General features: G+C 43.1%; 1 protein-coding gene across 2 annotated transcripts in view; it reads right to left on the bottom strand.

Annotated features, from left to right (window-relative positions):
• AHCYL1 (adenosylhomocysteinase like 1) overlaps positions 1-27,068 on the bottom strand; it is a 305,772-nt gene that overhangs the window by 84,345 nt on the left and 194,359 nt on the right. For both annotated transcript variants that reach the window (XR_015296031.1, XM_086923586.1), the window contains exon 5: positions 24,596-24,698. Coding sequence is in view for 1 of the 2 variants with exons in the window: in XM_086923586.1 (XP_086779712.1) it covers positions 24,596-24,698 (103 nt within the window). In the remaining variant the exon portion in view is untranslated. The remainder of the gene's footprint in view (positions 1-24,595; positions 24,699-27,068) is intronic.

Here is a 27,068-nt window from a genome sequence, read left to right as displayed (position 1 = left end):
ATTACGCAATCATTACAACTTCTAATGTCATAGTTATACCTTAAATTTAGAATTTACGCACCACTTTTAAATGACTATGGGCCAGATGTAGGTAGCCTAATACCGGTCGGTAACGGACGAAATTAATGAATTTCTGCCGTTACCGACCGGTATTAGGCTTGTGTGATGTAGGAGGCCAAATTGAAGGATTCGGTAACTTACTGAATCAGTAATTTAAGGAATCCGTGAATCACTGAATCCTTAAGATACTGAATTGGTAATTTACCGAATCCTGAATGTAGGGAGCACTCAAGTGAGTACATTCCTCATTTAACCCCTTCGAGCTCAGTCATGAGGCACAGTGGAGCTTTGCTTATGACGAGCTGAGCTCGTCATGAAACAATAGTATTCAAAGCCTCCCAGCACAGGAGGGGAAAAGCCATAGCAGCCAAGGTGTTAAGGATTCGTTATTTACCACCAACTACAAGTTGGTGGTAAATATCGAAAACCTTAAAAAAAGCAATTTTGTGCTTTTGTAACTGTGCCATGTGGCAGACATACATGCCCTTAGGGCCACATGTGCACACATGCACGATTCAGGGGTGCAACAGGGTGTCAAAGTGACACCCTGCCACCCTTGAATGTGTTCCCCCTTTTACTGATTCGGTATTTACCGATTCTGTAATTCCCATTCATTCCTATGGGCTGTAGTATTACCATGCAATGAGGGAAGTCGGTAGCGGAGCTGCGCTGACGTCACCTAGTCGCGCTGGTATTGATTGAGACAGCGGGTGTGTAGCTGAGGTAATATTGTAAAGGAGGGGTGAAGTGCAGGAGCGTGAGAACTTGTCTCACGAGAAAAGCCGCGTAATTATTGGTCAAAATGTATCTGAATTCTAAACACTGATTGGTTCTTGAAAATAATAAACGTGCTGGTATTGGTAAAGCATTTAGTAAACAAAAGAGTGTAACTGTGCATTGAATTTATCGGTACAAATTACATGTGGCAATTAGATCCAGCAATTGTAGGAAACAGACCCGATAGGAAGTACTTGTGGTTTGCACAAGAACAATACATTACAGGAAAACCTCATACTATGTACGGAGGAAAAAGAAAACTGTTGTTTATTAAAAAGGTTAAGAATTTCTTTAAGAAAGATAAACCGATTAAGACCACAGAAGGGATTATTATTCCACCACCAAATACGCCCGCATCATACATGATGGTAGAAAGGGTTATCACACATGTGTGTGGTTAGAGAACTAGGGGCCATATGTAGGTGGGAAAATACCGGTCGGTAACGGCCGATTTCGGCCGTTACCGACTGGTATTCGTAATTCCAGATGTAGGGGGCCTGAAAATTACCGATTCTGTATATTTACCGAATCGCTAATTTTACCGAATCTGTAAAGTACCGATTCGGTAAATGTACAGAATCGGAATTTTGGGATGTAGGTGGCACTGGAAACAGTGCCACAGGCCCTTAGAAATTCGTTATTTACCATGAAATACAATGGCATGGTAAATAACGAATTTCTGTGTACATGCACATCTGTGCATGTACACCTGTGCCATGTGGCACACATACATGCCCTAAGGGCATGTATGTGTGTCACATTGCACACAAGCCAAAATCAGGGGTGCTACAGGGTGTCAAAGTGACACCCTGTCCCCCTTGACAAATCGGTAAAATTACCGAATCGGTATTTACCGATTCGGTAATTGCCATTGATTCCTATGGGCCTCAAGGCCCATAGGAATCAATGGCAATTACCGAATCGGTAAATACCAATTCGGTAATTACCGCATATTACCGACTCGGTAATATTTACAGAATAATTACCTACATGGCATTTACCGAATTGTAAATACCGAATCGGTAAAATTCGGTATTTACGATTCGGTAAATGCCATTTACCTACATATGGCCCTAGGTGGAGTACACAAAAGGCATTTCCAGAAAATGGTACCTTCAATGGTAGAGTTTTGTACAATTTAAGATCACGCATGAATGAATTAGATCCTAGACCTAAATTAACCCAGTACGAAGCATTAGAAGAATGGGAAACTGAGGTTTTTGAGCGAGATAGACCCAGAAGTGACAGAAATTGGAGTAAATTCTATCCCAGATTTCCTAAAGAGACAAGAGATAATCAAATGAAACAATGGAGACAATCAATGCTAGTGGAAGGGTTATATCCTGTCTGAGCCTTAGAAGAACAAACTGGAAGTAAGAGTACAGAGAAAACAAAAAATGTAATGACTAGTGTTGATCCAGAAGATGATTATCTGGAGGAATTTGTTAATGAAAAATCTGCCACCTTATCACGAGGAAGCAAGTAGAGTTAATCCTAGTGCTCCGTTTTTAACACCACCTTTGGTTCCGCAAGTTGTGCATGAAAACTCATTAGAAAAAGTGTTGCAAGATAGAGAACGAGAAGCAATAAATAAACAGAGAAGTGAATTAATTAAAAAAATTCACAGTGAAGCCTTAACAATTTCAGTAACTGTAGGCCCTGTTGTTCCATTATATGGAGAAAAGCAGTCCTGTTCCAAAATTCCTATTTTGACTACTCCTGTTGTGCAGTCAAGAAAAGAGACATTAATAGTAGATGATCAAGCAAGTGAATGTGAGTCAGAAATTTCTCTGATGGATTTACCTATAAGAGAACCGGTAAGTAGCTCAGTCAGGAAAACTACTCCCGCAAGTTCTAGAGAGGTATGAATGGAAACATCTTCAGGTACAAGGAATGCTACTGTGGTATCCCGCAGCAGAAATAGAGAGATGGGCCCGAGAAATAGAAAAGCCAAAATCACAGCCAAAAGCATTGGATATTTTCAAATTAAGAGTCAAATTGGAAGAATTGCTTGCTGGAAATGTGGGGGTAGACAGATTAAATACATTAAATGAAGATGAATTGTTGTTTATATGTATCACCCGAAATACAAAAAGATTTCATGAAAAGTTAACAAGTTTGGCAAATGAAATGGGAATTGATATTGGTAAATCTAAAGTGTTACAGAAACCTTATCAAGCTGAATTTTCTGACAAAGATTTAGAAAACATGAATGTGTCAGGACGTAAATTACAGATTAAAGAATTGCTATCACTATTGCAAAAATGGGGTGATTTAGACAGATGGAAAGCTAGATGGATAAAGAAAAAGGAAGAAGCTCAAGCGAAAAGCACTCTATCCGAATATGTATTGAAAGAACCAGAAAAGGTAGAAAAGTTGTGCCCAATGAGAGAAGTGCCAGGAGGAGGTTATGTTCATGTCCCATGGTCCCGACAGGAGAAACCTGTAGAATGGTACAGGCAGGTCGAAAGATTTGTTAAAGTCTCATAAGTGTTGTTAAAAGATTTAGATGTGTTGTTCCTGTAGATTTATGGACAGAATGCAAGATTGCAGTTGATTGGCCTAATGATGAGTACCCTAGAGACACGAAGACAGGAGCCCCATCAGATGAGGTTATGAAAAAATATAATCAAGTAATACTATACTTGAAGGGAAAGGTACCCCCAAAAGAAACCGATTGGACCAGAATAGATAGGACTATCCAGAATAAAGATGAATCAGTACATGCGTACTATGAGTGCCTTTTACAGGTATTCAAACAGTACAGTGGCTTGGAAAACATTGATACAAAAGATATGACGCATATTATTTATCGGTTTGTTTCAGGATTAAAACCAAAAATTTAGCAAATGATAAAAGATCATAAGATCTGTTGGCAGGCCAAACCGATAGATGAAATTTTGAAATATGCAAAGTATTGTGGAGATGAGACAGACAATAAACGAAAGAATTTAGAGTAAAAGGTAATGTGGGAAGAAGTAAATCTAGCAGAGCAGCAAGAACTCCGATTGAGCCAAATGAAAAATATTCAGACTCAAGGAGATGGAAGTGGGGGCAAACCAAGGGAAAAATTCAATAAAGATGAAGCTAAAAAGACATTTCCATGTCACAGGCGCGGAAATTGGGGCATTGGAAGAACGAGTGTAAAGCTGTATTAAATAGTAATGTGCAAACTAACACTTTGAATTCACAGACGCAGAATGAGGTGTTGAATAAACAGAAACAACAGGTAATACAGAACCAGTTACCACTAGCACCTATGCCAAATCCTGGGAGACAAGTCACATACAGTGTGGATACCACAAATTGGTAGGGAGGTGCTAGGAAAGAAGCAGTGACACCACAATTTCTTTTGAGTGACACTTATTTTGATGAGGACAGTTTCTGACGGTGCCTGAGAGGGAAGAACGAGGAGTGCGTTCTTGGCGCATCCTTGCCGGTAGATCAGTCAGGTCCATATATTGAGGGAAAAGTAGAAGGAAATGATGCTACCTTTTTGTTGGACACTGGCGCTACCCGTTCTACTGTGAGAACAGCAGACGTTCCAAACCTACCCCTCTCTGAAGAAGCGATCCAAGTAGGGGGCGTTTCTAATAAACAAATTAGTACCCCAATTACAGAGCCAATGGAAGTCAGAATAGGCAATTTTAAAGAGATGCACAAGTTTGTTGTGTGCGATTCCGGTCCAGTTAGGTAGAGACTTTCTGTGTAAAATGAATTGCACTATCTTTTGCACACCAAGTGGTGTTGAAATTCAAACCCCAGATGAAGATGGAATTTATAAATTAATGTTAGCAAAACAGGAAACTGAGAATATAAAGTTGACTCTAGAAGACTTGCCAAGAGAATTACAGCATACAGTAAATCCTAATGTGTGGGATTTCACAGGAAACGATGTAGGATTAATGGCAAATGTTGACCCAATAAAAGTAACAGTGAAAGAAGGTGCAGTTTACCCAAATATTCGACAGTACAAAATGAGCCCTGAAAAAAAAGCAGGAGTTGCATTAGAAATAAAGCTTCTAGTTGAAGCAGACATTTTGCAAGAAATAATGAGCAGTCCATGTAATTCACCCATAATTGGCATAATGAAACCGAGCAGACAGTACAGGGTCGTACAAGACCTCCGCAAAACTAATAAGATTGTTGTCCCATGTTGTCCAGTTGTGCCAAATCCTGCTGCGATTCTGTATCAAATACCGTGGGCAGCAGGTTGGTTCACAGTAATTGATTTAGGTCACGCATTCTTCTCCATTCCATTACATCCAGATAGCAAATATCTTTTCTCGTTCAAATTCGACCACCATGTCTACATTTGGAGCTGTGTCCCTCAGGGGTACACAGAAAGCTCAGGGGTACACAGAAAGCCAATCGATCTTTAATCAGATTTTGAAAAAGTGCCTTGAATCTCTGATACTGCCCGGACAATCGGTCCTGGTCCAGTATATAGACGACCCACTGGTGGCATCTAAAACTCGAAATGACTGTGTTGTTGATACCATTGTTTTTCTGAATCATTTAGGTGAAGAAGGACACAAAGTATCACATGAGAAATTGCAATTTTGTACCACATAAGTGAAATATCTGGGGCACCAGATAGAGAGAGGTGCCAGAAGGGTTACCTCAGAAAGAATCAGAATCATACGAAACATGAATCTACCTCAAACACAGAAAGAAATCAGAATGTTTCTTGGAGTTGTAGGTTACTGCAGGCAATGGATTGTGGGATTTGCAGTCCTAGCAAAACCATTTACACAAATGACAAAGAAAAGAGCAAAAGGCCCAGTAGAATGGGATGACGAAAGCATGCCATCTTACGAGATGGTTTGTGTTCAGCTCCAGCATTAGGGATGCCTGACTACTCAAAAGATTTTGATTTGTTTTGTGATATACGAGACAATTGTGCACTTTCAGTCCTGACTCAGACAAATGGTCTGATGAGACGTCCTGTGGCATATTTTTCTTCTACACTGGACCCAGTGGCATCTGCATTGCCAGGATGCTTGAAAGCAGTAGCTGCAACTTGCATGAGTCTTGAGTAAAGTCCATTATTATGGGACATCCATAACCGTGTATGTTCCACATGCAGTTGTGATTTTGTTGACAAGAACTAAAACTCAGTACCTAACTCCTAGTCGGCTGACTAAGTATGAGCGAATTCTATTAGGTGCAGCAAATGTGACTATTGCTAGGTGTAATATTCTGAACACTGCAACATTATTGCCTGAATCACAATTTGCATAAGTGAAAAATGAAGTCGAACATAATTACATTGACCTTACAGAGTACTGTACTTAACCTCGCCCAGACATAAGAGAAGAACTATTAATAAATTCAGAACATGAGCTATTTGTAGATGGTTCATGCATGCGACATGAAGAAGGAGGATTGAGTGCTGCATATGCTGTGTGTACCTTATGGGGTCCAGTCAAAGCATCCTATTTACCTGGAGTTAATTCTGCACAAGTAGCTGAATTAATTGCATTGGCAAGGGCTTGCAAAATTGGGAAATATCTGAAAGCACCAATTTATACTGATAGCCAGTAAGGCTATGGGGTTGTGCATGACTTTGGCCAACTTTGGCTGCAAAGGGAGTTTCTGACTTCATCAGGTACTCCTATTAAAAATGGAAATTATGTGAAAGATTTGCTACAATCAATCCAATTACCAGAAACAGTGGCTGTGGTCAAGTGTGCTGCTCAACAATCTGGCAATGACAGAGTGACATGAATCAAACAAAACCTGTTTGAGCCCAAGAGCGCACTGTTCACAAATCCTATAAGGTATAGCAAGATAAAATGAAATTTAAAAAGAAACATATTGTAATTCCACTATTAGTTATTCACTGCATATCAATTATCAATACATATTAGTAATCAAAAGGTCCTCAACAGATAGAGAACATCTTTTCAAAAACAATTCAATTAAAGATCCAGACGCTGTGTGGACTTCTTCAAACCATATATCTGCTTTTATTTTCTTGTGAAGATTTTCATTTCATGTTACGTCACAGAAATGGTTTATTCAAGCTTCCCAATGCATTTCGGTGCAAAGCACCTTCATTAGGGGAATGCTGTATATATATACATGAACATATGTTTTCAAAATGTTTTGAATTTGTGCATTTATACAAGATACAAATCTTTCGGTACAAGGCGTATAACAGCCCAAAGCCACTAGTCAATATGAAGGAAAGGTAGAGGTGCATTCTACCGTGCAAGACAAAATCGTGAAAAAATTGTGAAGAAAACTATATAAGTACAGTGATAAAAATGGTGTTCAAAACACGCAAAGAGGTGCGGCGTTCCATCACCAGAAAAACCCAAAGCGAGTCACTTACCAATCACTGGTTGATATCAAACGCTATCCTGGCTAACCTCCGCAAGTATACTGTAATGGAGAACGAATGTAATACCAAGGTCCAATGTAGATGCCACAAAAAACGGAAGCACTAATTTGGGGAAAACATAACGTAATGATGAACAACGTTATTCGAAATGATATGCCACTCAAAACTTCTAGCTCAGAAAACTATCCAGACCCCTGCTCAACCCTTACCACGTACCTCTTCGTTCATATAGTGGCGTCTACCAAACAACGTACCAACGTCTCGCTCCCAATGTATACTGCAAAAAGACATACAAAACTCTCGGTCAGCCACCGACTCCATCACTAGTACTCTACTGCAATTAAAACGCCTATTTTAACGCTTACCGCTATAAAAAAAAGTGAAACCTGCTTCAATCCACTCTGCTCGTAATCACCAAGCCGTTTCCTCGAGCCCGTAAATCTAAAGAAAGCGTGTGACGTCAGCTTATGCGCGCAACGTTCACCTCAGGTCAATTAACATAGAAATAGGACTATACAAAAAGTGTACATGCCTACCCTTAAAACGTATTCTAATTGTCCCGTCAATGAACAATTCAAGCGGCAATACAAATGAGACATGTGTTGACTATAAAAGACTCCAAAAAACGAACCACACTCTAAAATGAAAATAGTTGGGCATGTAACCATTACGTGTCAAAGACATGCTCATGAGAGTTCCCAAGAAGCAATAATCAAGTGAAATGAAATAAATTAACCTAAACATGTAATAATGAACTGTGAATAACTACCACAAAAAAATCATTACTCTTTGCGTGTTTTCAACATATATGAGACAGTTTAAAAAATGTATGTGCAACAATGTACAATTACAAATAACATAACTCCAAAATTATACATCATGATATAACATTGATAACATAATCATAAGAAGCACGTGAATTCAATTTTATCATTCAAATCACAAGGCTGCATCGTATTTAAAAAAAAAATCCAAAAAGTTTCTCTTTGAGCCAGATATCGGACAGCATCAACATGTGGTAAGGCAGACACCTGTTCCAATATGGTAAAACGAAGCTGAGGTATAGTATGTTTATTTTCCCCCCAGTGAACCGCCAAATTAGATTTAAAATTGGCTGTACGGATCATACTTTTGTGTTCCGTAAGGCAAATTTTTATTTTCCTGGTTGTGCGCCCAACATATACGAGCCCACACGGGCATTTAATGGCATACACCACCATACTTGTATTGCAATCAGATGTGTGTCGTAACAAAATGTGTTTACCTGTATGAGGATGTGTAAATTTGTCACCTGCGATCACATTGCCACAGTGACCGCAGTTATGGCATTTACGCATTCCCAACCCTGTGGTGTTCTGGTGTGTTTTATCTCTAGACTTAAAGAGTTCCTTAAGATTTTTTGATCTGGAAAAGGCAAAGATGGGGTGACCCCTAAACACTTCCTTGAAGTCGTCTTCCTGCTCAATGATCTCTCATCTTTTTAAAATACTCGGTTTTATGTCTCTAGCGACTGTAGAATATTTCAATACGCACACCTCTCACAGAGTGACAGCAGGTAACCGATATGCTGACCAATTAGCCCAACACTGTGCCAAATATAAAATGGCAATAAACAAAAAAAATGATGCATGTGGAAACAGCTGCCAACTTATGTTGCTTGGAAGAGTGAAAACTTGGGAGGAAGTGAGAGACTTGCAAAATGATTGGGAGAAGATAGGTTGTCAGAGAAGGGCTGAAGATGGTGTCATTGTTTACCTTGATGGTAGGCCTGTGTTACCAGACTGTATGCTTGCTCCTATGGCTAGGATGTACCATGGAGATTCCCACCTAGGGAGGGACGCCATGATAAGGTTGTTCAGGCAAACTTGGTTCAATGCGAGGTTCAGGAACGTAGCAGAGAGTCTTTGCCATAGGTGCTTAATTTGCCAGCAAATGAATCCTGGGAAGAAACTGTAGTGTTACCAGGAAAGATTGGAAAAGCAGAGGGTCCCTTCATCCGACTTCAGATTGATTTTATTCAGTTACCCCCTTGCCGAGGACTGAAGTATGTCCTTGTGATTGGCTGCCTATTTTCAAAATGGGTGGAAACTTACCCTACTAGAAGGAATGATAGCATTACTGTAGCAAAACTCCTACTCAGAGAGCTCATTCCACGTTTCTGTTTCCCAGTAACAATTGAATCAGACCGAGGAAGATATTTTAATAATGAAATAATTGGTGTAATCTGTGAAGCATATAAAATTGAGCAAAAGCTGCACTGTGCATATCGCCCAGAGGCTTCTGGAGTGGTAGAACAACTGAATGGCACAAGTAAGTCAAGATTGGGAAAAAATATATGAATCTACTAGATTAGAATGGCCTGATGCTTTACCTCTTGTTCTGATCGGACTCAGAAGCATCCCAGACAGAAACACATGCTTGAGTCCCCATGAGATACTCATGGGAAGAGCAATGAGGCAGGCATGGGTGCCAGGACACAAGCTGATAAATATATCTGATAACTTAGTACTGGAGTACTGCAAAGAACTGGCTGACCAAGTGCATTCTATCTCTCACCAGGTTGGAGAAGACGCTGTCGCCAGACAATCAACTCCAGCACATGATCTGATTCCAGGTGACTGGGATGTGATAAAGGAACACACTCGAGAATCTTGCCTAGCTCCGAGGTGGGGAAAGCCACATCAAGTGATATTGGTTACCACCACAGCTGTGAAATGCAAGGGAATGCCAAATTGGATCCATGCGAGTCATACCAAAAGAGTGACTTAACCTGATGAAACTGAAGCTGAAGGTTGTGCAGCTGAGGGGTCTCAAGAAGTTGATCCCGAAATAGTTGATGATGAACAACCGAGCACCAGTCAGGATGAATGGAAGCCAGTGATCGACATTCCTGCAGATTTTGTGAGAACCAGAAGTCAAACCGATCTAGATAGACAGAGCGATAGTGGGGATGAGTCAGGAATAGAAGAACGTATTTAACAACAAGGTGTGGTGATGGACAGAGTTACTAAATTAAGCAGAATACTCTCACCCAGTCAAGAGATCAGGGCTAGATCCAACACCGTTTTTTAGCTCACTGCACCATCCCAGCTCAGAACCCGGCTATATGCAAATTAGTCTGTTCCTGTCCCAGTGCATGATGGGAACAGAACAAACCAAACTACCAAGCCAATTCTTACACTGGGAAGGAAACAAGCTTCCGGGGACCGGTTTCTGGCATTTCAGCCGTCGTCGGCCCGGCTTGCTTGAATCCTGATGGTGCAATGAGCAAGGGACTCAAATCTGAGTATACCCTTCCATGCTTATGGTGGACAAACTATTTAACAACAAGGGGTGGTGATTGACAGAGTTTCTAAATTAAGCAGAATACTCTCACCCAGTCAAGAGATCAGGGCTAGATCCAACACCGTTTTTTAGCTCACTGCACCATCCCAGCTCAGAACCCGGCTATATGCAAATTAGTCTGTTCCTGTCCCAGTGCATGATGGGAACAGGACAAACCAAACTACCAAGCCAATTCTTACACTGGGAAGGAAACAAGCTTCCGGGGACCGGTTTCTGGCATTTCAGCCGTCATCGGCCCGGCTTGCTTGAATCCTGATGGTGCAATGAGCAAGGGACTCACATCTGAGTATACCCTTCCACGCTTATGGTGGACAAAATATTTAACAACAAGGGGTGGTGATGGACAGAGTTTCTAAATTAAGCAGAATACTCTCACCCAAGTTGGCTTGGTAGTTTGGTCTGCCCTGTTCCCATGATGCACTGGGCCAGGGACAGACTAATTTGCATATAGCCAGGTTCTGAGCTGGGATGGTGCAGTGAGCTAAATAACGGTGATGGATCAAGCCCTGATCTTTGGACTGGGTAAGAGTGGTCTGCTTTATTCAGACACTCTGTTCATCACCACCCCCTTTTCTGAATCGTTTTTGGCCACTATAGGTGTGGCAGGGTATACTCAGACACGAGTCCCTTGCTCACTGCACCATCAGGATTCAAGCAAGCCGGGCCGACGACGGCTGAAATGCCAGAAACCGGTCCCCGGAAGCTTGTCTCCTTTCTGGTGAAGAATTGGCTTGGTAGTTTGGTCTGCCCTGTTCCCATGATGCACTGGGCCAGGGACAGACTAATTTGCATAAAGCCAGGTCCTGAGCTGGGATGGTGCAGTGAGCTAAATAACGGTGATGGATCAAGCCCTGATCTTTGGACTGGGTAAGAGTGGTCTGCTTTATTCAGACACTCTGTTCATCACCACCCCCTTTTAGGAATAGAAGAACGTACTCAGATTACAGAAATCAAAGCCAATAGTAATTCTGAGGAGGAACAGATAAGGAGAGATCAATATACTCAGACATTCAAGATACCTGTCACAGCTCCAGAGTCTGAAGAGGGACAGATAGGTACTAGGGCCAAGGCTCAGGAAGAAGAAAAACAAGAGATTGAGATACCTGAGCAGAACCAGATAGGTGTAGAAAAACGGGTTCAGGAAGAAGAAGGCGAACCAAGTCAAAGTCAGCACACTCCTGAACAAGGCCAGATTAGTATCCAGGCAGAAGAAACAGAAACAAGACCTGGAACAAGTCAGATAGAGAGGGATACAGGTGATGAAGATGTACAAATTGTGCCACAACTGAATGAAAATAAAAGAACATTTGAAGAAGAACAAAGCTCGGTGCCAGCTAAAAGATTCAGAAAGGGAGATAAGTGGCCTGGTTTTGTCAAAAGACTGAACTTTTGCCTTAAAACAATAAATGAAGAACCAGAGCAGGTAAATGAAATATCAAGCCAAGCTGGACCTTCCATAGAACAAACGAGAAGAAGGAGTCCACGATTGAAAAGACTGAATAACAAGTTCAGAGGCCCTGAATGGACCTATGTCATCCTTGAAGATTTTGAAAATTTAGAACTAAGTGACGAAAGTGATGACAAACTGATTGATAATCAAACTGACAAAGAAGTGAGACCAACTTGAAAGGTTTATAGGTTAAAACTCTGTGGAAAAGTTACAAAGAAGGGCTAAGTCTCTCTAGTCAAAAATGGCTGATCATACTGTTAATGGTAAACTAAAAAGAAATTGTCTAAAGACATGCTGTAGAATATGCACATGTAGTATAGTGATAGTACTCATAGTATTGCTATGACTGATGGTAGCTATTCCTTATTTTATTAGTAGAAACATGGAGAATAACACTAACATACATGAGAAAGTGGATGCACCTGAAAGGTTAAATACACATGAAAGGGTAGATAGTCTCAGACAGCAAATAGTAGATTTAGAAGAATCAGATGTGGAAGGATTACACTATAATAGAGTTAGAAATAGAACACACTTGAACGTATTTGCTAACCTGTTAGTACATTATGTAGAAGCTAGGGAAATAAGTGATTGTTATGTGTGTATGAAATTACCGACATCTGCAGCCGAGGGTGTTAGGTACCACCATTTGGCCCTGACATATAGTATTTCATGTAGTATTTTAGCTAGTTTATTTTATAAGAAAGGACCTTTATATTCATATTATTCTAACTCAGATGTGATTTTTTCTGAACTTCCTATACGTAGTAACCTGAATCCTGTACATACTAAAAGTGACATAACACGTTATATGGGTGAATATTTTCTAACAATAGGTACAATAGATATAGCTGAAGCACACAAAAACAATTTAACATGTATTTTACATGAAAAAGAAGAAAACAAGTTACTTACCTGTAACTTTGGTTCCCCAGTATTGGTAACTTTCATAGATTCCCATGCTTTGTATCATTCCCCGTCGTCGGAATGGGAGCCTCGGTAAATAGAAAAAACCATAGTAGTAAGCACAAAGTGAAAAAATAGGCCTAGGCCTCATCTCATTTTGTAGCTTATCCACCTCTTTTTGTAAAAGAGACCAAAATTCTGCAGTAGCCAATCAGAGCAGCCTCACCCCATAGAACCTTCCTGAGAGAAGCTCAGAGCCTCAGATTTTCGTAGCCGTTGTATACAGCTATCCACCAAGACCCGAAGAGTGAGCTTTCCCAGGGGAGGTGGGTGGGCGCATGGGAATCTATGAAAGTTACCAATACTGGGGAACCAAAGTTACAGGTAAGTAACTTGTTTTCTTGCCCCAGTATTGGAACTTTCATAGATTCCCATGCTTTGTATCAGAGTAACCAGCAGTAAAGAAAAAAGCATATTTTGCCATACATGAATCTGAAAATGTGACACATCTCTGAAAAGAACAGCAGAACACATAGGATCATAAAATATGACAATAATGCAGTATACAAAATATGCAATAGGAAGGCGGGATAGAAAGGAAAAGCTCACCGACTTATTGGAAAAGATTCCTCAGGACTGCTTGGCCCACTGCTGCATCCTCCTTCACAGAAGAATCCAGACAGTAGTGGCGGGTGAAGGTGTGGACACTGCTCCACGTTGCCGCCCTGCAAATGTCCTTGATAGGGACTCCTGCGAATAACGCCGCAGAGGAAGCCATGGATCTGGTAGAGTGAGCACGAACTGCTCGCTGCAGAGGTTTCCCAGCCGCCTGGTGACAAAATTGTATAGCACTGGAAATCCAACGGGAAATACAAGCTTTAGAAACTGGACAACCTTTGCGTGGAGCACTGAAGGAAACAAAGAGCTGTGAAGATTTCCTGAAATGCTTCGTTCGCTCCAGGTAGAATTTCATGCATCTGTGAATGTCCAGAGAGTGCAAAGTTCTTTCCGCAGGTGAAGAAGGCTTTGGAAAAAATGGTTTCAAGACCACGGGCTCATTCAGGTGGAATTCCGAAGGTACCTTCGGGATAAACTTAGGATTCGTCCGTTGAATCAGCACATTATTCTTAAACTGGAGAAATGGTTCCTCAATCGTGAAAGCCTGGATCTCACTTACTCTGCGAGCCGATGTCAGGGCCAAGAGAAGAGCCACTTTCCAGGAAAGAAACTTAAGGTCAGACTTATGCACAGGTTCAAAAGGGGCTTTCATGAGAGATGACAAAACTAGATTCAAATGCCAGGCCGGAGGTGGCGGCCGGACTGGAGGAAAGACCCTGAATAAACCCTTCAGGAATTGCTTGACAATCCTTGCCGACCATAGGGAAGGACCTGAAGATGAACGTCGGAATCTAGAGATGGCTGCCAGATGGACCTTTATCGAAGATGGAGCCAATCCAGATTTCGCCAGTGAAAGTATGTAAGGCAAGAGTTTGTGCGGAGAAGAAGTATATGGGTGTAAACCTTCCTTCTGGCACCAAACACAGAATCTCTTCCATTTGGCACGATAGGTCTTGTTGGTACTAGGGGCTCGAGCCTGAGCCAGAATGTCTCTACATTCCCTTGAGAGATCTAAACCCTGGAACTCTCTGAACTCAGGAGCCACGCTGTCAATCGCAGTGACTTCAAGTCCGGATGTAGAACCTGACCGTGAGACATTGTTAGCAAAGTTGGAACAGGATGCAGGAGAACTGGCTGGTCCTGGGAGAGGAGAAGAAGTTCCGAGTACCAAACTTGTCTGGGCCATGCTGGAGCGATCAGAATCACCCTGCACGGTTCCACCTTGAGTTTGCTGATCAACTTCGGAATCAGTGGAATGGGCGGAAAGGCGTAAACAAAGGCGCCTGACCAGGCAATCAAAAGCGCATTCCCCAGGGATTCCCGATGGTGAACCCTGCTTGCGAAGGACAGGCATTTGGCGTTCTGGGGAGTCGCAAACAGGTCGATGGATGGTGTCCCCCATCGAGCAAAGAGTTCCTCCAGAACGGACTGATCCAGTTCCCACTCGTGAGAGACTGTCCTCTGACGACTCAAAGCGTCCGCCCTGATATTGAGTGTCCCCGCTAGATGCTCCGCTGAGAGGGAGACATTGTTCTGTATTAACCAATTCCATAGCGTCTGGGCTTCCTTGGAGAGGGTGGAGGATCTTGTCCCACCCTGTTTGTTTACGTAGTGCATGGCTGTAGTGTTGTCCGTACGAACCAGCACTGCACTGTTTTGAATCCTCGGAAGAAAAGCTTGAAGAGCCAAACGGATAGCGAGAAGTTCCAGGAGGTTGATATGGAACTTGCGTTGCACTGGACTCCAGTGACCGCTGACCTTTAGCTCCTGGAGGACCGCTCCCCATCCTTCCATGGAAGCATCCGTTGTTACAATAAGGGGAGATGGTGGAAGAAGGAACGATAGACCCTTGGAAAGATTGTCTTTTTGCAGCCACCAGCTGCCTGCTTTTCTCATCTCCTTGGTAACGACAACCTTGTCGTCGAAGGATCCTGTGACTTGCCGCCACTGTCTGTCCAGCTGCTCTTGTAGTGGACGCATCCTGAGCCTGCAGTGCGGAACTAAAGGAATGCAAGATGAAATCGATCCGAGAAGCGATTTGTACCTGCGAACTGTCAGTGTCTTTCGAGATTGGAGAAGACGAGCTGAACACATTAGTTTGGTCTGGCGTTCCTCCGACGGAAGGGCTAAGCAACTGTCCGTGTTCAGGATGGCCTCTAGGAACCTTGCTGACTTGGATGGGCATAGAACCGATTTCTCCCTGTTGAGTCGAAGACCTAGTCGCTCGAACAGATCTTTGCATGTCCGGACTGCACTGGACGCTTCTTGAACAGATGGAGCTTTCAGCAGCCAATCGTCCAGGTATGGAAACACTTGAATAGCTTGCTTCCTGAGAAAAGCTGCCACCGGAGCCAGAATCTTTGTGAAGATCCGCGGAGCGGACCGGAGACCAAATGGCAGTACCTTGAATTGAAAGTGACTCTTGCCCACTGTAAATCGAAGATATTGCCTGTGAGCTGGATGAATAGGAACGTGGAAGTAGGCGTCCTCCAAATCTAGGGTCGCCATATAATCCCCTGGATTGAGTAGACGAAGGATGTCCTGAAGAGTGACCATCCTGAAGGACAACTTCACGAGATAAGTGTTGAGCTGCCGTAGATCTAAAATTGGACGCCACTTGTCCTTTGTCTTCCGAACCAGGAAGAACCTGGAATAGAACCCTTTCCCCTTCTGCGAAAGGGGTACAGGCTCTACCGCCCCCTTGGTGAAAAGTTGGTGGGCTTCGAGATGAAGGAGCCTGAGATGTTTGGGAGGGAAGGCATCCGGCGCTCTTGTTGGAGGAAGGTCTTGAAACTTCAATGTGTGTCCTTCTCTGACAATCTGGAGGACCCACTGATCCGATGTAATAATCATCCAGTTGTTTAGGCAATGGGTAATCCTGCCCCCCACTGATGTGAATGAGGGAACAGGAACAGTGGAAAGAGCCACCTGGCCGCTATTGTTTCCTGGTGTTGTCTCTCCTTTGCTGCCCCTGACGTCCTTTAGGCTGCTGGCGAGAGAAAGAACCCCTTTGAGAGTATTGTGGCTTATACGTCTGGCTGGGCTGAGATCCAGAAGAGTAGCGATTTTGATTTCCTCCACGATAAGACGAAAAACCTCTACCTCTAGCTCCCCTGAAAGGCACTTTACGATACTGCAATGTACCCAAGGACTTAGCTGTATCCGTGTCCTTTTTGATGCCTTGCAGGGCCTCATCGACGTGCTTGCCAAACAGCATCTCACCGTCGTATGGTAGATCCAAGATTTTATTCTGCACCTCCTGCCTGAACCATGTGGCCTTTAACCACCCTTGGCGTCGCAGAACCGCCGAGCCGGCCAGTGCTCGGAATGCGGTGGTCGCAATATCCATTGCCACATCAATGACCTCCAAAGAGGCCCGTTCCCCTTCGAGCAAAATCTTCTTCACCTCCTCTTTAGAAGAATCCTGCAGTTCGTCTACAAATGGAGCAAGGTCGCACCACATTTGCCGATCATAGCGTCCCAGAATCGCTAAAGCATTGGCTGCTCTAACCAGGAGACTGGCCATAGCTGAAAACCTCTTGCCTACATTGTCTAGGCGCCTGCCCTCCTTATCCGGCGGTGTAGTCATCGGCGTAGAAGGATTCTTGGATTTGCTCTGGGCAGCCTGCGAAATGACCGAATCCGGTTTCGGTTGGCCAAGCAAACATGCCGGACTGCCATCAGGTGCCTTGTACTTCTTTTCCAGTCTCGGAAGTACCGGGAGGACTGTGGCCGGATTATGCATAGCCTTCAAGCCCTCAGACCAGACATGCTCAATTATCGGAATGGACCTCACTGACTTTCTGAATGGTTCTTTAAAGTCATATAAAAAGCAATCCGATTGAACTGTGGTCACTGGGAGACCAAATCTTTTGGATGCCCTGTCCATTAGGTTGTGAAACCCTCCAACGTCCGCTGGAGGCGAAGTAATGTTATCCGGATCGGTGTTGTCCGGATCTATAGGGTCAGCAGTATTCCATTGCGCCTGTTGATCTTGATCAGGATCCGCTTGCTGGTCTGCATCTGAAGACGCAGCGTCATCATCATCAGTATCCTGCACCTGTACCACCTCCTGTGGGCGCACTTCCGGCGCAGTGGCACGCTCTCTTGGGGGCAAAGAATGGTCTGCCACAGGTCGTAATGCCTGAGGCGGAGGTGTCGGGGGGCGCACTTGTTGGGCTTCCGGAGGCGCAGGGAAACGTTGCTTGTAGTCCTGCAACATAAGTTGTAAATCCGCCACTAAAGTAGATGGTATTGCCACCATACCTTCAGGTAATTGTCGCATAGGCTGCTGTGGAGGTATGTGCCTGGTAGTAGTGCGCTCCTCCTCATAATAATGCTCTGGAGCATAGTGCTGTCGTTCCATGTGCTCCTCCTCAGAGCTAAATTCCTGAACTTTAACCTGGAGGTCAGAAGGGCTATAGGCCTGCCCAAATTCACTGAAAGTCTCTTCCTCAGAGTCATCTTCCAATAGTAGGCTAGGTGGTAATTTCTGAACCTGGCGAGGAGACGTCATCTCTGGCGTGATTTGCTTCCTTTTCCGCGAAAAAACATGTTTTTCCGAAATTTCCGTCGTCGACGAGGTCGTCGCCGACGAGGTCGTCGTCGACGAGGCCATCGTCGACGGGAAGGTCTTCTGGGTCTGTGTCGACAGTGGAAGTGCAGACGTAGATACTGTCTTCGTCGCCGAGGATAGCGTCGTCGACGAGGTGAAACTCATCGTCGACGATGGTGGTATCGTCGACGGGACCGTCGACGAGCTCGTCGTCAGCAACATGGTAACCGGCGTCGTCGTCGTCGTCGAAGTCGTTCTCGTCGTCGACACCGCCGTCGACGCCAGCCTTGCAGACATTGTCGTCGACGTGGAGATGGTCACCCTCGTCGACGACGAGCAGGATTCCGGAGCCTTGAAAACCGTCGACGGTGTAGGCGTCGTCGACACAGCCGTCGTCGACGAGCCCGTCGACGAGGCAACCTTGGCAGAGCTGTCCTTTTTAACACTCGTCGACGACGTACCTGGGAGTTTAGTCGTCGACGACTTCTGCTTCTTGTCTGAAGCGACCTCTTGAGCAGGGGTTGAAGGCTTTTTGACCCCACGATCTTTCTCTGAGGGAGGTGAAGAGACTGTAGAAGCCTTTCTCACCTTTTTTGAGGGCTGTTGTTCCTCAGGCTTACCCTGCCTCTCCTTTTCACCTCGGTGAGGAGATTTTTGGGCAGCCGGCCTGTCAGACCTGTCAGAGGTCCCTGGTAAGGCCTTGTGACGGGACTCGTCTGAAGTAGAAAGGGGGGACCTACCCCTTTTCAGAGACTTTCTGGATGACACCATCGACGAGGAGCCCTCACTGTCCGAAGAGATAATGTCTTTCCGGTCCTTCATCTTCTGAAGCCATGTGAGGAGACGTCCTATCCCTGTCCCTCAAGGTCTTGGCTGAGAAGGATCTGCAAATCGGACAGCCTGTTGGTTTATGGTCCGGATACAAACAGTAGATACAATCCTCATGTTTGTCCTCGACAAACAACCTCTTTTTGGAGCAGGTGGCACAGGCTCTAAAAAGGGCTTTCCTCTCCGACATGATGAGAAAATATCCAAGTAGTTGAAGAAATAACAAGAAAAAACTGAAGAAAACTGAGCAGAGCTCAATGGAGACTCCCTTGCACAACGTGCGGTAGAAAATCGGAGGCTCTGAGCTTCTCTCAGGAAGGTTCTATGGGGTGAGGCTGCTCTGATTGGCTACTGCAGAATTTTGGTCTCTTTTACAAAAAGAGGTGGATAAGCTACAAAATGAGATGAGGCCTAGGCCTATTTTTTCACTTTGTGCTTACTACTATGGTTTTTTCTATTTACCGAGGCTCCCATTCCGACGACGGGGAATGATACAAAGCATGGGAATCTATGAAAGTTCCAATACTGGGGCAAAAGATATTTTTAAACTTAGTTGAGAAAAGGAGAGAGGATTGCCAGAGAAAAGCCACAGAACAGAAACGAAAGATTCCTAAATGGGCTGAAAGTAAAGAGTACACCTTAAATGGCAAGACTCACGCTGCTATGTTACTGGATTTTCAAAAGAAAGGGAAACTCTGTCTCCACAGGGAGAGAACGAGTTATTATAACAATATATTCATTGGTTTCAGTGGATGTGAACACAATTATAAGCTAATTGGGGGTTGGGGTTTCAAAGATGGAACTGAACCGGTATTTCCTGGAATTTATTACATATGTGGGAACAAAGCATATTATAAACTGCCTGATCATTGGTATGGGAGTTGCTATTTTGGAATAGTATTCCCAAAGGTACATCATGTAAATAAAATCACTGGAAGCAATGGAGATACTAATGGACTAATACGTAGTAAAAGAGTTAGTTTTTCTGAAATAGTAGGTGATATATTTAGTGCATTGATACCTTCAGTGGGAGGGGTTCTGAATACTCAAAGAATCTGTAAACTGTCAACAGTGGTGGATCGCTTATCGACTGACACTGCTGGAGGATGTTTGATGATCAATACCGAATTAGTTGCGATAAGATCAATGGTTTTACAAAATCGACTTGCTCCTGATACATTGTTAGCAAAAGAGTGTGGAGTCTGTAGAATGTTGAAAGCGCAACATTGTTGCACTTACATACCTGACAAAAGTATTGAAATTAAAGGGTATGTAAAGAATATTACACATTTGGAAAAAGAACTCAAACCACTGGAGGTTGATAGTGCATGGAAGAGACTTACAGATGGTCTCTCCTCTATCGGTAGTTGGTTCTGTAACGTAGGAAAACGTTTTGTAGGTAGAATACTGATGCCAATGGTGGGAATAGCCCAGCTGATTTTAGGGATAATAATATGTTGCAAATGTCGCAAGCACAAGAAGACGTATACAGTAAATAAGAAAGGAAAGAAGAGAAATATTGATGAAATTGAGTTAGAAGGGTTGAATGGAAATTTGTACAAGAAAGTGAAAAACTTTCACATGAATATTGAAAAGAAACTTAATAGAAACTTTCAAGAAATTGAGTTGGGAGAAATGTGAAAGTTGGCATCTGTTTCATTAATTAGTGATGATATAAAATATCATCAAAGAGGGGCTTGATGGAGCAAGGTTGCGCACGTAAAGCGACTTGCTTGGATTAAGACCTCTCAGAATAACATTAACGTGCTAACCAATATGTTTTGTTTACTAATAATTGCACTACACACCATTTCTAGTATGTAGGGGAAGCTTACCTATGTGCATTTTCTAACCGTAACTGTATAGTGCTAAAATGGCTGCCGCAACGTGGGATTTCTACTGTGCATACGTATGTCACACTCCCGTGACATGACGTATTTCTCTGCTTGGTGGGAAACTTTTGCTTCTGCGCACTAGAACTAAGATGGCTTCTCTACGTCTTAACATGCTAAAGCTTGCATGGTCGCTTTTATTAATTTGTTTGTTCTGCTTAATCCTTAACGCTGTAGTTAAAATAAAAAAAATGGGAATAGTGTAGAGATAAGTGGTATACAGTGGATTCATTTATTTCTTGTTCTAAAATCGTTTCTCTTCTATTTTTACATGTATCGTACTTTGGGCCTGACATGTACTTCTGAACTCCATCTTTGGAAGAATTGCGCCTGTGCAGAGAAACTCAAACTACTGAAGCCATTGCATTGAACTCATGCCAGCATCAGACTTGTCAGTGAAAACTCTGGGAACGTGACCCTTTAACCCTGCCAGAGGAAGCTGGATTGTACAAATTGTTAATACATTGTATTTATTATTGATACATTCACTGCCAGGTGTAATAAAAGTGCATGGGAAAATAAAGTTATGGGAGGGAACGTAATTTGAATACAAAATGCAAGTTACCTCATATTAATATGGTGTGATGACCTCTCCTCGTTTTTTGTCCAATCAAATTGTGGGATTCACACACCTGCAACATTGGGGGGTGGTACACTGCCCTGGAAAATGGTATATCTAAGGTAGGCTTAGCTAGTTAGATTGTCCGAATAGCTGACCTGTCACTGACTCAACGCACTCAATAGGCAATCGAGAGGAGAGGTGCTGGCGGAGCACTCTGTCAGAAGATTCGATAACCCAATCGGGGTTTGGCTGTTAGCTGCAAAGAGGGTTGCAACGCTGGCGTTGCACTTTAGCTGTGGGTGCCGGTCTTAGCCTGTGGTGGTCCTGTTCTGATCCAATTTGGTCCGCACCTGTCCTGATTTCTGGTTTGCACCTGTTCTTTCCTGCTGGCACCTGCACTTTGGGGTACTGTCCTTTATCCCAGCCCGTGGCCAGGGTTGGTCTTCACACCATTCTAGGTAACTATAAAATCTATGTGGGTACGTCTTTGTACTGTTTCCCCTTTCCACCCTTCCTATGTTTCAATGCTTAAATGAAAGTTTTCTCATTTCATCTTGCTTAATCATATTCTTGTTAATTGATCATGTTTCAATTAATGTAGTATGGACATTGACATTTACATTTTTACATAGATAAAGAGTTTAAACTTTCCCAAGTCTGTGGTTATTCTATGAGTGCAAATGTTTATTTTTTACCGCCTATTATGCTAACACCCTTTGATCCCTTAGGACTCTAGGTACTGGTGACTAGGTTTTGGTAAGTTAAAAGGTATAGGTCCTAAAAGGTTGAATCTAGTTAAGCGTGAGTTTACCTGTTCAAGGTGTATATGTTTTTATGGGCCCAGGTGAGTATGAGAAAATCTCGAGCAGGTATACCCGCTTAATTTATTTTTCTTACAGGACATAAAAAACATGGTATCTTTAATGATGTGTTAACCACAATTAGGACAGGTAGCATTAGTTCAAGGATCCAGTGCTGTAAGATTGTGTAAACAACAATGGAGACTCTTAACTTCTGTGTATACCTTTAAAAAAGTGATGCAAGGGTATACCAAATGCACGCCATGTTCCAATTCTGATTCTCGATTACCAGGAGTTGTGGCACATGGCACACTCCCGGCATGTACAGGCGCAGATGGTCTTGCCTTTGGTGTGCCTTCGACAGCCAGCTGCCGTTCGTTTTAAAAAGCCAGCCACAAGGGGTCGGGCATCAATGGGCCGCAGCGCGATGACAAAAAGAACATGGGGGAATGAGATAAAACACAAACTGGAGTCCACTTAGTCCGACTGGGACTCATAGTCTCCCCTATGAGGCAGCCTACTAGGTAAAAAAGGAAACTAAAAGATTGAGAAACAAAAACAAAAACCAAAAACAAATGGCTAGCTGTCATACAAAGATGGGCTTTCCTAATAGGAGCCATTCACCTCCAATAAAAGTGAGCACCGAAGTGCTCGACAAGGAAACAAAATCAATGTTCCAAATGATCCTGTGATATGAAGAATTATGTAGAATCATGGTGGAACCAATTAAGCATGGATCAGGCAGAAAGGAAAGATCTAAATGCAGGTCAGTAAATTCTACAACTTCAAACCCAGGTGAGAACAAAGCAGGGCCCTGAGGCCAGAATCCTAGTTGTTTACCGATGCCAAAAGGAGGAGAAAGGTGTGAGAGAACAGAGAAAGATTTGAACCAGATAAGGATTTGACCTATTTGCTGTCTAAGTCCTTTTATGTAAAATTCACCACCTAAGAAATATGAGTGGTTATTTCTAGATGAAAAACAATTAGTCTTGCTGTTTTGTGAGGCCAATTGCAGTTTTCAATAGTTACTGGGGCATAAAAGGGTCTCCTTGGGGGAACTCTTTGCCACCTTTGTATGGCTGAATTAGGATCCCTACCACATATGATATTAAAGATCCAGATCTCCAATGCTGGATGTATCTTGTTTTAAAGAGATTTAACCTGGAGGAGGATAATGATCATGATAATACTTCATTGTTTTTTTTTTATATAACTGCCTAATATTCCGCTTTTAGGTGTTTTTATACCTGCTTAAGAATTTGTTGCATATTTTAATTATTTTTATTATTACTCCACAGAACTTTGTTAATACTAACAGAAATTATTTCTATACGTAATATAGTGTAAAGGTTTTCATTTTAAACCAAATCTATTATAATCTTTCTTTATTTAACTATGAAAAGCCCTAGTGAAGGCCATCATTCTCAAAAGTTCTCTTTCCAAACTTTTCCTGCCATATTGACATTCATAATCTGTCTGTATTCTTTCTTCGATCCCTTCTTCGCTGCTAGGAAGTAGCAGAAGTGTCTTTCTCTGCCCATTTGAGATTTGGGTACTTTTTCAAATTTTTTTTTGTTTGCCGTACTTGCGTCTCTTGCGCTAGCCTTCTACGATGGACTGTCCTAGATGATTCTTTTGGTGGAACCTTCAGTGGTGCACACTGCTGAATCAGGGAAAGTAGTCATTTTATACAATCCTGATGGAACACAGTCTAATGTTCAGAGACACATAGGGTGTAAAGCTCTCCAAAATCCCAGGCTGCAATTTGGGCAACCAAGGAGGACTGTCTTATACGTTCAGGAGCTTCAACTTACGGGCCTTACGCAAGACTTTCCCTCTTCCCCTCAGTCTCATAGAGGGAATGTTTTGGCAAATTTGACAATCTTTAGAAGAGTGACTGTCTAGCAGGCTATGCAGGCTCCTGGTCCTCTTGTCTTAACCGATTCCAACCAGCTGCATAGATGCACTTGTCAAACATTTCTGAATGTAGACTGATATCCTACAGGAGGAAAAACGAGGGGAAGGTAAATGGCTTTAATCAATCTTACTCCATAACAGAAATGCCTTTGACTTTTGTCTTCTCACTCAGAAAAACACTAAACAGAGACTACCTGAAACTGCTCGGTGAGACTCTAGAGGTGTGACAACCTGAAAGTGGCAATACATTTTCTTTACTTGTAATTAAATGTTTATTTGTACCTTTAATTTGCATTGAATTAGGAAGTTGTGAACAGTTTTAAGCAGTTACAGTTAGTGGCTATTGAAATTTCTCATTTGTATTATTCCTTGTTACTGTTTATTTTTTGGAAAATGATATTTCGCTTCAGAAAAAGTGTTCTGAAATCTCACTCGATCAAGAAATATTCGGTGCCTATTAATATTAATGATGACCCCCATAATTGTAAATCATGCTTTACATTTCACCTTGGAGTTCTGAACCATGCAATACACACCATGTTGAGCCAACGCGGCCGCCACCTCGTTCTGCGTTGAGTAGATGTTGCATGCTGACCAGCGGCACTGAGCCCCCAGGGCACACAGGGTCTCGATCAGAACCTGGAGGAGCAAAAAGGGAATCTGAGAGGACAGCTGATACTGCACTAGACAAATGAAGGGAGAAAGAAATGTGAACTACCTACCTGTAACAATGAGTACCCAGCCTGGGTTCACACTGACCATCGTAGAGAAGCACTGGCCTCCAACCTCAAAGGAGGGAGGGATGTCAGTGGTAAAGCAACATCTCACTCGGAGTTAGGAGGGAATTCCCAAACTATTGAACCATTATCCACTTTTACAGTATGGGTCAGTCTAGTCTCCAAGCATGGTAAGCCAGGATAGCAATAAATAACCGTACACAGATAGAGGTGAGGGGGATACCCATTAGTGACCTGACTGCTGAACAGATGTTGAGAGCCGGTTGAACAGCTTTGGGGTCTGGTTGAAGGGGGTGGCCTACACAGAATAAAACAGACCAGAGACCAACACAAATAAACAAGCTGACACAGATAGGTTCACGAGAAAAGGAGTATGGGCTTAAATATACAGCAAAATGCTTCTAGGAAACAAAAAAAACAACAGCACTTAGTGTACAGCAACAGGCTTGTCTAAATAAAACAGTAACAAGAGGGAAGCAATGAACGGGAGATGAATTTGCAATCCAAAACAATGTCACAAGGGGATATGTTTTTGTAATGTATGATTTCTGGTCCACTGCCCCAGAAAGGCTCTGATTCCCGAGTTGAACCACACTTATTCCACGTGCAACAGACAAGAGGGTGGGAGACCCTCTTGTTGGTTGTATGGCCAGACTTCAAATGAGGCACTAATAGTCACCCCTGTTCTTAGCTAGTAGCCAACTCAAGTCACACCCTACCTTGTTTGGTCGCCCTGTGATACCAGGGAGCACCACTTTCCTGCTTTCTGACCACTGTCCAAATCCCTTTCACACACCCATGTCCCTCCAGGCAGCCGCTCTCAGTGTAATCCATGCCCACCAAGCCTACTCTACTTCTCAGACTTTGGTCTGACAAATGGGGGCAAAAGCCACCACACCTTTGCCCATGGACTGCCAGGTAACTAACTCCCTTCCATTTATTTTACATGCTGTTTAGTAAAAATATATAAAGTAAAAGCTATAACTTGACGTATTTTTAAAGACTCACAGAAGGTCATCAACGGCCTACCCACATTCGCCCTAGCAACGCTAAGCGCAGGATTCCTGAAGAAGATTCCATCTCAGTCCTGCATCTCAATTCTGCACTGCAAGCAAGCGTTTTGGGGTATCCAAGAGGGAGGTAGACTGTGCGTAACTTGCTCCAATCTAAGCAGAGCTAGGTGGACCCAGGTGGACCCAAGGGCACAAAGGTTTAAAATGCATAAAATTGCCAAGTCGGGTGTAAACCACGACTGAGTTGGGTTAAACTGACTGTATTTGATTCCTCTTGATGCTCTGCCCAGCAACTTGAAGAGACACCCATTTCCATTTAGTCACAGCAAACTGTGCTGCAACCTGAGACTGTGCATCCCTGCCATGCCAAGAGCAAGTGAGGTTTCCCCGAATAACACGGAATAGAGGTCTACTTTCCTGTGACAGGAAGAATGCAGTGAGGCACTATTCAAATAATGTTGGCACTCTACCAATTTGTAGGATCCCTTCTTCACAATGTAGCAAGGAGAAAACATCTTATAGATTGCTTTGCCCTCCTTGGCAAAAGGTGCTACTGTTATTAAAAGACAAGACACTGTATTTTTTAGGTGGAAGATCCATCTTCCTGCAGACTGCACTATTTCTAGTGAAGCTCCCTAGCGGGATGGTCTAAGTGAGCACCTTGTTCAGAAGTTTGTCGCAGAAGTCTTCAATCCAAGGTCTTTACTATGGTTTACTACATGGCCCATGTTTTTTTTTGCTTTAAGGATAACCGAAGAGAAGCCTGGTGCTTGGCCTCCTGCGTGTAAACATACTATTTATCAAGCTTACATCAGGTCAAGCTGACGCGGACTGTAAAATGATAAGGGCACTTAGAGGCACAATAGGGTAGCTATACAAGTGCAGTCAGTCAGAAATCATTTACAGCTCCAGCTCTTATGTCATTAGATAGGCAAATACTATTTAAGTCCAACACTCCACCTCCAGTCAGAAGAGGACCAAGCCCTATCTCCGAAGTCTTCAGGTCAGATGACATGTAAAGGACTACATCTCTTCTCTCACACTGACCTGCAGAGGACCAAAAGCGTCCTTTCACCCCTAGCCAGTGAATGACCAAACCACTCCTTCTATCTAGCCAGCAGAGGAACAAACTCTATTGTGCCCAGAGTGGTCCAGGAGGGGACCAACACATCTCCTCATACAGAGTCAGCATAGGAACTGACCTGAAGTCACATTTCACTGCTTATTGGCCTAGTAGGATGCTGATCTCTGTCAGAAAA

Source organism: Lissotriton vulgaris, chromosome 5 (assembly GCF_964263255.1).
Source record: "Lissotriton vulgaris chromosome 5, aLisVul1.2, whole genome shotgun sequence".
In the NCBI taxonomy this organism is placed as follows: domain Eukaryota; kingdom Metazoa; phylum Chordata; class Amphibia; order Caudata; family Salamandridae; genus Lissotriton; species Lissotriton vulgaris.
This window is presented reverse-complemented; position numbering and strand designations above follow the sequence as displayed.